We start from the raw sequence: 12,746 nt of genomic DNA on the forward strand, positions 1-12,746 counted from the left end.
CAAGCCCCAAGCAAGGTACAACTCAACTTGATCCAGACTCAAGCCTAGGCTTGTTTGGAAGTTTGATCTTTCATTTGGAAAGGTCTTGCAACTATATCTTATACACCATAAAACTCTCTTTCTTCCATCCAATGAACACAAACAAACAAAAAAAAAGGATCCATATCTTTTTTCTACTGCTCCCTCCCTCAAAGAAACTAGAAAGTAGAAGCCAAAATCTAAACAGAAAGGGGCAATTCGCCATCCTAGGAAGAAATTTATCTGCAACCATTTGCAGCTATATAATATTAAAAGGTTTGGAGCCAACCTCATCTACTTCGTGTTTGTTTTATAAAAAAGGAGTTCTACCTTGCTTGGAACAACGTTAGTTCATTGTTGTGGTTATGATATTTGAATTCTCATTTTACCTAGTTTTGAGTAAACTAGTGGTATCAATATACACATATATGTCAAGTTTCATGAATAATGTAGGAGAATTGCTTTTGGATTTGATATTTTTATCAAAAAATGCTATCCTTGGCCAATCTTTATTATGATCGTTGATTAAGTAGTTTAGAGCCTGCAATGTTTCTTTTTCAATGATCATTGATGAATCAATTCATAATTTGTATCTATACTACTTATAAAAGAGTGAATGCCCTTTTTTTTGGAATTTTCATTGGACATTTTTACCCTTTTGTCTAAACATACAACACTTTAGAAACTACCCACTTATAACCATTTAAAAACTGACAGGGTGTTGGAACCATGAATTATAACTATTCAGAAATTGCCCACTTAATACCTTAATTAATTTTTGGATAAATGAATTATAAAAAGTGACCATAAATTATAAATAGTTTTGTCTTAGAGATAATCCCACGTGCAAATACACTTACACATTTACTAGTTTTAACAAAAGAATGAATAAAATTCATGTAGCTGATCCCATAAAATTGAGGTAAGACTTAGACTGATGATGACAATCAAATAAATCTTCTTTTCAATGAATCATGGATCTTCAACCATGCGATACCTTCAATACCAATATAAACACTTGGTAAAATAAAAATTTCAATTCTTGTAATCTAAGAAGTGTCTATTTACTTGAATAACTTTCATGTGAAGCTTAAAACTTTTGACCAACAAAAGGTGTACCTCTTTTTTTTGCAAATAATCAAGATGTAAATAGAAATTTTCTAGTAAGGACTTCGATCAAATCTTACACATAGTAAAATATTTATATGACAAGAAAATATGATACAAAAAAAGTTGGTGTACAATTTGGTGGAGACTACGCTATACACTGAAAAAGATTGCTTGAAAATGAAATTCATGTTGGAAAAAAAATCTTTTCAAATATAAAAATGAACATTTTGGTATGTATATGTAAATAAATGCATGATTTATTAAAGGGAAAAATTCTTGATTAGTACCATGTATTTTGTGTCTAGAGCCACTTTAGTCCCTGAACTTTAAAATGCGACATTTCAATACCTGAACTTTCAAAATGTGACAATCTAGTACCTGCCATTAATCAATAGTTAACCTGCCATTAAAGTGGCATTTGAAAAGGACACAAATGCCCTTCGAGTGTCATTTAATTTTCTTTATCAGCCATCTAAACGTTGACAAAAAATTAACAGTCCCAAATCCTTTCTTCTTCCATTCAAGAAAGTTGGGGTTATGTTTGAGTGGGCATTCTAATGACTCCAACTTTCTTGAATAGAAGAAAGTTGGGACTATTAATTTTTGTTGTCAATGTTTGGATAGTTGATAAAGAAAATTAAATGACACTCGAAGGGTATTTGTGTCTTTTTAAAATGTCACTTAATGGTCGGTACTGAATTGCCATGTTTTGAAACTTCGAGTGCTATATTGTCGCATTTTAAAGTTTAGGGACCAAAGTGACACTAGACCAAAAGTATAGGGTACTAATTAAGAATTTTCCCTTTGTTAAAATATACATATTTATTGATATAATTGTTTTAGATCATTGCTATTTGTCATTATCATCTTTCTATGAGAATAGTTGGCTGCATGAATGCTATGTTGCCATTCCATTTTGTTCATTGTTCATTGCCATTTTCATCATTGACATTTGAGCTCTTAAAATAATTTCTTATTACTTCAACCTATGTTCTTTTTGGTTCACTCCTATCTATTTTACAACTTTCAACTTATAACAATGTATTGTTTGTACAAAACCAAACCATCTCAATTTATTTTCCTTTATTTTTATCACATATTAGGACTATTCCCTTGTTTCTTTTAATGAATTTATTTTTAATTGTCTTTTATAGGGTTTCTAACCATCCATCTTAAGCATTTATTCTACACCAATTTTTTGGATAGATTCAACTATATGATGCTGGAAAGACATGGTACAAAAAAGTTTTTACCGATCAATTGATATCATACAATACAAGTGATATTCATCATTACTCAAATGAGAGGGGATGATTGGTCAAAGCCCTTCTCGTATCATATCTTTCCAACAGCATTAGAGTTTTCCTTTTTTGGATATGTTATACATATATTTGGTTGCTTATTACTCTTGGTTCACACAACATTGCTGGCCTTAATAGTTGACGGACATAGAAAATTTCCTTGTAGCCTAATTCCCACATTTTTTTGTTGTCACTAAATTGATCTATAATAATGTTTTAATAAAAAACCAAAATACATGTATCTACCATTTCCTCCCAATTATCTTACATGATTACATCTGTTCTTTAAGTCTTGCACTGATACAAAATTATGGTAGTGCAAATGATTTTAGTGTAAATTCTGACTTATTTTTATTTCAAAATTTAGATTATCTTGTTTGATTATAGTACAAGTGAAGTAAATTAAGACATAGAATAGAATAAAATAAAACCCAAAGTAAAATTAAATAGGGGTGCTCATGGTTCGGTTAACTAAACCGTGGGCTTATTTTTTAAATCGATCTGAAACTGAATTGAAGCCAATCGGTTAACTGGTTGACCAACTCGGTTCACCATCGGTTCAGTTTGTTAGTTTTTTTATTATTTACAATATATTATAAAAAATACATAAATATATAATAAAATACTATAAATATATAATATTGTATTTTAAATAATAAATAATAAATAATAAATTATAAATTATAAATATGTATATTTATATATAATGCATATTTATTAATTTATAATATATATAAAATATAAAAATATATATAATATACATAAAATATATATAAATATATGTATACCGGTCGGTTTGGTTAACCGCTGGTTTTCTATTTTGGTTAACTGAAATCGACCAATACCTTTGGTTTTTTTAAAATGTTGAACCAAAATCGAACTGACCAGATCGATTAACCAATTTTTTTGGTTAGTTTTGTTTTTCGGTTTTTCTTGCATTTTTTTTTCATTTGCACTCCTATACATTTGTACTCCTTCCAAACTAAGCCTTAGGCCCCGTTTAGGTGTGTCTTTTTGCACGGTTTGTTAGTTATTTACAAGCTTGACAGACCGGGATTAGGTCTTTTCCCATTTGGTTTGTGGTAGATTTACCCGTCAAAAAGCCGATATGCTTAAAAGACGTAAGAAGCCCAAATCGAACAATTTTCGGGAAGCTCCAAATAAAACTTTTGTATTTTTTTCTATTCGGCTTCGCACGGAAATCCATACCTTAACCAAATGAGTTTCAAATTGCTCAGATCTTAAAAAACTCCATGCATCTTTTAACTATACAAGATCTTCTAAAAAATACTTACCAAATATTACATTATCATTAATAGCCTAGATAAGACGCATGGACCGTTAAAACTTAAAAGCCGGGCTACTCTCGATCCTCTAATCCAAACACCTAACATGTTTCATTTTATCTGAAGTACATTTCGAATTCAATCTGATCAAGGGCGATGGAATTCGATCTGTCCAATATGAATGCAATGTTTTTATAAGAATCATTGCTTAAAGTTCAATAAATTATATTATCAATACATTCTTTTCATGTTAATTCAATGTCAAAGTCATTTTTAATATATTATTATTAAAAATGTATATATTTTGATTATTCTTAATTTAATTCACTAATAGATATTCAATATCCGATTGCTCGATTCGAATCCGATATAAAATCCGACTGAAAGGGAAAATCACATTGGATTTGGATATAACATTTTCACCCGACACCCGGTTCTTAAAATTTTCATTTCTCCTCTTCAACTCCCATCGGACCCGACCCTTCTCTTTCTCTGCTAAAGCTTCGTTTCTCGTCTCAGACAGACGCAGGATACTCTGTCCCTCGCTTGCTTCATCAATAATCAATCTTGGATCCGTAAACGAAATTGACCTCTGAACAAACTCGGCTTCACTTCTCACTCTCACCAAACTCCTTTGGAGAATCTGTCCGGACTAGGGGATGGATTCTTCAGGGACAACGCTCATGGATCTCATCACAGCAGACCCCTCGTCGGTGCCTTCCGGCACCTCCGGCACCTCCGGCCCGTCCGCCAACACTTCTACCACCTCTTCAGTGGCGGCTCCGCCTTCCACACTCGGCAAACCGGCGGCACAAACAGATCGAAAGTCGAAGAGAAGCACTTTGATGCAGATCCATTCCGAAACCATTTCTGTCGCCAAAGCTTTGAATCCCGTCAAAACTAACATTATGCCCCAGAAGCAAAAGAAAAAGGTAACACGGACAAATTAATTCTTCTCTTCTATGTGAATTCATCTTCTAAGACTTAACTTTAATAGAAATATTAACCAAGCCGGATCTCCTTGCAGCCGGTTTCGTATTCGCAACTGGCTAGGAGTATTCACGAGCTCGCTGCGACATCTGACCAGGTAATTATCAGTTATTGTACGATTGATTACTATCTCCCTCCAATCCAGCGGAATTATCTGGAAATTTGATCTGTCATTTTCTTGTCCTTTTTTTTTTCTAATTACAGAAAAGCTCCCATAAGCAATTAGTACATCATGTGTTCCCGAAGCTTGCGGTGTACAATTCAGTTGATCCTTCTTTGGCTCCATCTCTACTCATGGTATGCCCCTTTATGGTTTACTACTTGCTTTTCCCTTTAGTTCGCAGTTTTTCCTGGTAATGAGTTTATCATAATCGTCCAGAGTAGGTATTGGTTGTGACCTTATAAAGCCAATTGATGCTCAATCCATCAAGTCTTCAAATAACCATTTTTTGTTTTCTTGGTCATTATCTTTAAATCTGACCGATAGCAAGATCAAACATTTTGGACCTAGTGGAATGAACCTGGGGCCTAGGACCACCGGCTGACTACACTCCCATCTGCTAACTGATTGTTTAAAATTTTGGACTTACTGAAATGAGGTGTTCATTCTAAAGTCAAAGATTTAGATTCTTCAGTGACATGCTCAGAAAACCAAGGTCCTTTCATTCATCCAAAACATATCCAGTCACCACCTTGAAGTCCCCCTTTCTACTCTAGAGTATCCTAGGGAATACATCAAGAGCAATCACCTAAGAAGGGAAAACATCTCTACCCAAATAGAGGCACCATAGCCCATGGTTTTAAAAACCAAAGTTTCAGTTATTTTGTTTCTTTGTACCTCAAACAAAATAAACTGAAACAGTGTCGTTTTTCCATTAGAAAATATATGTGAAATATTTTAGTGCCTAAAATATACTATGAAAAACGTTATAATCATTAAAAACCAAAAATAGTTTACCAAAATTTCTGTTATCTTGAAATCATGGTTTGAAGTTTTGGTTTCATTTGGCATTTCACAAAGTGCAAATGAGGAAACTTTGTAGATTTTGCTTAGAAATCAGGAAAATTTGAGAAAAATCAGAAAACGCTTATTTTTGTTTATGAAACTCCAATAAATGTTAAAAGAGTACAAGTATACACTAAAAGGAGCAGCCCAGTGCATGAGGCTCCTGCCAATGTGGGGTCTGGGGGACAGATATATGCAGCCTTACCCCTGCACATACAGAGAGGCTGTTTCCAAAGTACAACTATACACTCATTACCTAAAAAATAACAATCCACTATGTACAACAAACAGTAGAAGATTAAAGTTCTTAAGTAGGCATATCAAAAGGAACATTTGATTTATTATCACGAAAGGTTAGTATTCCTAAACCCAAATTCTTATATCTTGATTAATTTATTATATGAATTATTGCTATGGTTATTATATTATTGTATAATTATTATAAGGATTTAATTATTCCTAACTTAATTATTTAACAAAAAATTATAAAAAATTTATGTTCTGAAAACTAAATTAGACCTCTCAAAGATAGAGACTGTTTGGGGGAATGAGGAAAAGGAAGATGAAGACTTTGACCCTAGCGGAGAGTAGATGTGGAAAAGGATCGTAAATACAGCAGTTAAAGTGAACAAAGCTTTCAGTTTATTGTGCCACCAGCCCAATTCGTACAAGAGAAGACACAAGGGGACACAACAGAATTCTGGGGTGTATGACTGAATGAATTGACCCCACACCCCAATATATATATTAATGTATGTACAATTACATAAAAGCCCTTATAGGACTAAAGAAGATGAAAACAAATAATGTACAACATACAACTAGGACTATGATAATACAAGTACTACATTAGGACTCTTCACCAGTGATTTAAAAGGCATGCCTAGGCGCACAGGCGAGGCACATTTCAGGGTATGTGCCTCGCCTAGGTCCTAGGCGCCGCCCTTTCAAATGTGCCTTGCGCCTCAGCCCAGGCGTGCGCCTCAGCTCCGAGAACCCCCAATTTGGTAATGTTTTTCATTCATTCATCCTAATAAAGTGTCTTCGTAAAAAGCAATTAAAACTACAAAATCATTATTTTTGTGTGAAAACTAAGAATTTAAGACCTAAAGTGGGCTTGCCTCGAGGGGCGTGGAACAAAGCCGGCTCATAGAATCAAGAATGTAATATGTTTTACATTACATTAGCTATGTGAAGTACTACAATTGAGTGAAAAAAATAGAGGTTTTACATGCTTGAAAATGTTTTATATGTTTGATTTTATTTTTAAATTCTCATTTGAATATGTTTTACATCTTATGTTTATGTATTTTCATTTTAGATAATAGGTTTGTTAAAATATTATTTTAAAATTTTAGTTTATATTTTTTTATTAATATTATGTTTAATATTTTTTTTGATTTTTTTGAATTTTTTGACATTTTTCTTTGATTTTTTAGCATTTTTTTTTTAATTTTTGCACCTTGCATCAAAAAGGCGCACGCCTCGCCTTGCGCCTTGCGCCTCAGGCGCAAATTGACCCCTGCTCCTTTTTTGTGCCTTGCGCTTTTAAAATATTGCTCTTCACACTCCCCATCAAACTGATGCGAATTCATGAGTGTCTAGTTTGCTTACGAGAAATAAGTGTCTAGATCTTGTCATGGCCTTAGTAAAAATATCGACAATCTATATATCTGAGGCAACATATTGATAGGTTGATCATCAAGGGAGACTCAAAAATTGTGATAAAATAGTCGCAGAAAGGGGGAGGGGTGACTTGGCAGCTGAAGAATGAATTCTGAAGTTTTAAATGGTTGTCAAGGGACATGACAGTCTAGGTGGGATGGGTGAGGAGATCAGCCAACAGTTTGACTGATGGCTTAGCAAAGCAAGGGGTTCAAAGAACACATGTTTTGGGCACATTTGTAGGTAGAGGAAGACCAAGATAGTCAAATAGAGATTGAAGCCAAACAACCTCACTACACATAGATGGCATTGCCCTATACTCTACTTCTGTAGATGACTTGGAGATAGTTTGTTGTTTCTTGCATTTCTAGGAGATGAGGGAATCACCCATGAAGTCACACCACCTTGTAATGGAACGTCGGGTGTCGGGGCATCTTGCCCAATCTGTATCAGCATAGGCCCTTAATTGGATAGTAGAGGATGAAGAGAAGAACAATCCCTATGATAAAGTACCATGAACATAGCAAATAATCCGATGGATATTAGTCAAATGAGGTTGTCGAGGGGTAGAAACAAATTGACTGACAACATGAACCGCATGAGAAATATCAGGACGAATCATAGTAAGATATGTAAGAGACCCCACAAGTTGTCGATTGAGGGAAGCATCCGTGAGTAAGGGACCTTTTGACTTAGCTTAACATTTAGATTATCAACCTGCTTATTATCAATAAGGCTTTCTCACTTGACATGATCAAATGCATACTTGTGTTGGCAAACAAAATATCCCTGATTACTTCTTTAGAGTTCAAGTCCTATGAAATAGGTAAGAGGACCCAAATCCTTCATGTGAAAGGAACTATGAAGTAGTGATTTTAGTTCTCGAATTCCTTCATCATTTCTAGTCAATAACATGTCATCCACATATAAGAGGAGAGTTGTGATACCCTGAGTCCTTTTTTGAACAAAGACAGAATGATCAGAAGCACTCTGACCATATCTAGTATCGACAATGACATCTTGGAATTTTTCAAATCAAATAACCATCAGAAGAAAAAGTTGGAAAATAAGTTGATCAACTGAAACAAGGTTAGTAGTACTTGAGGGTTCAGGGTAGGTAGTGGTCATATGATTGGTGGCTCTGGAATCAATTATCCAAACAAGAGAACTCACTAGATAAGCCAATAGTAGAAAATGTAGATTAGATAGCAGAGGATATCAGTTGTCGTATCTTTTCCTCATCCATAGAAGTAGAGGATTCACCTTTACTGGTAGATGCATCAGTAGTCTGTCCATCAGTCACTTGATACGCTCGTGGCTGATTCTTCTTCATAGTTCCCTTGGATGGTTGAATACGGCAATCTGGAATAATATGACCATGCTGTTTACGATAGGTGAATACATTTTTCTTCTTACAATGAGAGGCAATGTGTCCAAATGTGGGACTCTTTAGTCATTTACTCACATGTGAATCCTAACAATCTCCTCCCGTGCAAGTCTCTTCCACATTAGGTACTCAATACTCCCCCTTGAATAGAAACTGTTATCATGTCACCAAGTTTGACACGCACCAACCAAGAGCCCTTTGCTCATGACCATAGGGAGCCATCACCTAGCTGTTAGGTGCCAAATGGAGAGAGTCATCCATGGGTGGGCCAGGCCATGGGAATCACCAACCACTCAACTATGGGGGCACATTCCCATAGGTAGAATCATTATGGGAGATCAACCTCTCTTGTCAACTACTTGACGATGAGGAAACTGGCATGAGAGTCACCACATGCATCTACTTGTGTGTTGTGTGTTGTATGTTGTGTCCAGCCAAACCTTTGGCTTTGATACCATTGTTGTGCATTGAGGGGAGTCAACAAAACCGGGGAGCTTGCACACACGCATAAGACTTGTACACAAGAGTTGGACACCACCTTTAACCCAAAAGCTTAAACCATTAGGTTGTGGGCCAATCCTTGCATATAAGTCACTTGCATCTCTTTTCTTCTTCCAATGTGGGACTCTTCACTCTATACACTCACACATAACCCCAACACTATATGGACCTATGATGAAAACTTCATTTTCATGTGAATTGCAGATAACCCCTTCCTTCTTTTTCCTTCTTTTTGACCTGCATCAATTGGTTTTATTAAAGAGGTGTTCATTTGAGAACAATATGATGACTTTTGGCTACTTGATTTCATGTTGGAAATTTGTGATGGCTTTTCATAAGCATCTAGCATAAAATTCATTTCTATTCGTCTTTCTTTGTAATCCCAATTCGATTTAGACTTAGTAAGATGTTGTTACTGTGAGTTTATACAGTTTGTCTTATTGGAACTATATCACTGTGCACTGTTTAGTGGTTTGGTTTCTACTTTCTGTTATGCTCTAATGTCTCAGAAATTTCTAACTGCTAGTTCTTATTGTTAATGCTTTTGTGTTTTTATTTTGTCATTTATCTGCTAGTGCAGAAGTCCAAAAGAATGAGAGGTTGTTAACATGAAAATATCTATTCTACAGCTTAATCAGCAATGCGAGGACAGGAGTGTTCTACGCTATGTTTACTACTATTTAGCCAGGATTTTATCAGATAGTGGTTCTCAAGGTTTAAGTCCAGGTGGTGGGATCCCCACACCAAATTGGGATGCTCTTGCTGACATTGATGCTGTTGGAGGGGTGACTAGAGCAGATGTTGTTCCTCGAATAATTAATCAACTTACTAAAGAGGCATCAAATGCTGATGTTGAATGTAAAGTAGTTCCTGCATTTGAATTGTGGCATATTTTTATTTATTTTATTTTTCATGCATTTATCCTATGCTGCAAACATAATTTACCTGCTTTTACTACTTTCTCATTTGGTTTATTTATCAGAATTAGGTCTGTGGAGAGATGCTCTAGAAACAAGAGGTTTTAAGGTAAGTAGGACTAAAACACAATATGTCAAGTGTAGGAGTGGGATCAATGTCCAACTTCTTCTTTGATTGTTGTGGGATTAGGGTACAATTATGATAGGAGACCAAGAGATACCTCAATACAACCTTTTCTGTTACCATGGTTTGATAATTCAAAGTGAGGGAGAGATCAAGGAGGATAACACCTATAGAATTAGAACATGGTGAGCAAGATGGAACAGTGCGTTTGAAGTCCCACATGTTAAGATGGGAGACAGTAGACTAAGATGGTTTGGTCATGTAAAGATAAGACCACCTACAGCACTATTAAGAAGTGACTTATTTTTTTCTTCTCCTTTTTTTTTTTTTTTGATAAGTAGTAACTTGTTGCAAAGTTGAAGGGCCTAGGAAGATGTCAAAATGGACATGACATGAAATAGTGAGGAATTATTTTAAGACCCAAAATTTAACAATGCATATGTTATGGGATAGAAATGACAAAAAATATCTTACTAGATGGAAGAAGGTGAGGGAGCAAGGAAGAGGGACGGTTAGGAATTGGGATAATAAAGGGCAGAAATGCTGCATTAATTAGGAAATGGTTGTGAAGGTTTCCTAATGAGATAAGGTCACTGTGGCATTTTGTGATCAATGACGTTTATGGGCTGGACTCCAACAGATGAAATTCAGACTCTGTTAGAAATACTACCCTTAAGAGCCATGGAAAGTTATTTGGGTTATACTCCCTATCGTCTCACAACACATTTGATATGATGCTTTTTTGGGTACTTGGGTGAAGTTTAGGGAGGACCTATGGTGGGGAAGTCTCCTCTTTTTGCCAATCATTCCTAGAATTTATAGGCTATCAACCCTAAAACATAAGTACATGGCTTAGTTTGCAACTTCAAACAATAATGATCTTTATTGGAACTTGGGGTTGAGAAGGGGAGTGAAAGATTCAGAAAGCTCCAAGCTTATGCATTTGCTCGAAATGCTAAAAGGAGGTATCTCTATTCCCTTGGGGGTGTGTGGATGAGAGTGTTTGGGGTCCTGACACCAATGGAGTTTTCTCGTGACTCCTTTTTTAGAAGCTTGAACCAAAATTTGTACTACACCCATTCCCAGATAAAGCATTGTAAACTGGTCCAGTAATCCCAAAAGTATTCTGTTGGGAGGCAGCCGATCAGATTATTAACACATGCGAAAGAGTCCAAAGGAAGTTGAAATCCTGGTTTCTATCTTCTCATGTTTGTGTTTTGTGTCTGAGTGGTGAAGATGCCACTCATCTTCTCGTGACTTACTAATATGCTTCTCAGGTATGGACAAATTTCACTTATCTTCAGGAGTATTTGGACAACACCTGCAAGCCAAAAACAGCCCATATTTGTTCCCGGTTCTCCGTTCTCCTTGTCAAGAAGAAAGATGGCTCTTTGAGGTTTTGTGTAGACTATAGCAAGGTTTAAAATGTTGATGTCAGTGGAAATGTTGGTCATCCAAATATAAGAAACATGTCGGGAATATCGTATGGAAATATTGTAAAAATTATAGACATGGTGAAAACATTGTAATATATGCAAAATATAGAATGATATGTTATGAAATGATAAAAAAGCATAGGCACACCTTTTTAAATTATCATCTTGTTCCAAATCATTAAACAAAGCTAAGAAACTAAGGTTATAGACGAAAGAATACATTCTAAAGTTGCTCTATAAACCTTAAGATTCAAAGTTTCATGATAGTATGAATTAAAGCATAATTTAAACTTAAAAACCTGGAGACATGGAAAGGTTCCGAGCTGCCACGAAATGGAGAGGGGAGCTACAGGTCGAAGCCAAAAAGTTTAAGTTTGAGGACTGCAGAAACAACGGGATGAGATCATTGAAGACCAGAGAAGAGAGGAAGGCAACAGTATTCCTCATTGGTAATGCAACAGAATGGTTGAAAGGATTCCTAGATGGAGCAATTTATTCTGTCAAGAAGGAAGGTTGGAAGAGTCAACTAGCATTCAATAGGAAGAGCTATTCAGCTGAACTAAAACGAAATGGAAAAGGATGGTTTGTTGTAGCCACAGAATGGTTCGCTAATGGTAAAAGGCAGATGCTCTGCATCCCGGAGGGGAAGGAAAACAGAGGCTGGAAATTTTTACATCGAAGCTCCAAGAATATCTGGTCAACACTGAAGCACATTTCACAGTCAAGAAGGGGAAGTTGGAAGGAGATACAGAGGAAAGTGGGGAAAAAAGAAGGTGGAAAATCTAGAGGATGAGACGAAACAGAAAGAAGACACAAAGGATGATGAAGATGTAAAGTTTTCTGCAAGCAACAGAACTCTGAAGTTGTGGGTGAAAGGCTTTAAAGACAACCGGCAAAATTTCTGGGTGCTGACAGCACAGCGGAAGATACAAGATTGGCAAAGCCTAGGAGAAGAAGTAAAAGGAGTCTTGAAGGTCACAGGAGATGTAAAGGTTTTCCCGTTCG

At 35.7% G+C, this 12,746-nt stretch overlaps 1 protein-coding gene across 1 annotated transcript in view; it reads left to right on the forward strand.

Moving 5' to 3' along the window:
- The first annotated feature begins 4,154 nt into the window (after window positions 1–4,154).
- LOC148880909 (uncharacterized) overlaps window positions 4,155–12,746 on the forward strand; it is a 121,663-nt gene continuing 113,071 nt past the window's right edge. Inside the window, exons 1-4 of the mRNA XM_088962987.1 lie at window positions 4,155–4,647; window positions 4,743–4,802; window positions 4,910–5,002; window positions 9,894–10,122. Of these exons, the coding sequence (XP_088819113.1) occupies window positions 4,375–4,647; window positions 4,743–4,802; window positions 4,910–5,002; window positions 9,894–10,122 (655 nt within the window). The 5' untranslated portion in view covers window positions 4,155–4,374. The remainder of the gene's footprint in view (window positions 4,648–4,742; window positions 4,803–4,909; window positions 5,003–9,893; window positions 10,123–12,746) is intronic.

Source organism: Nelumbo lutea, chromosome 1, assembly GCF_056320005.1.
Source record: "Nelumbo lutea isolate HS-2025 chromosome 1, American lotus-T2T, whole genome shotgun sequence".
Lineage (NCBI taxonomy): Eukaryota > Viridiplantae > Streptophyta > Magnoliopsida > Proteales > Nelumbonaceae > Nelumbo > Nelumbo lutea.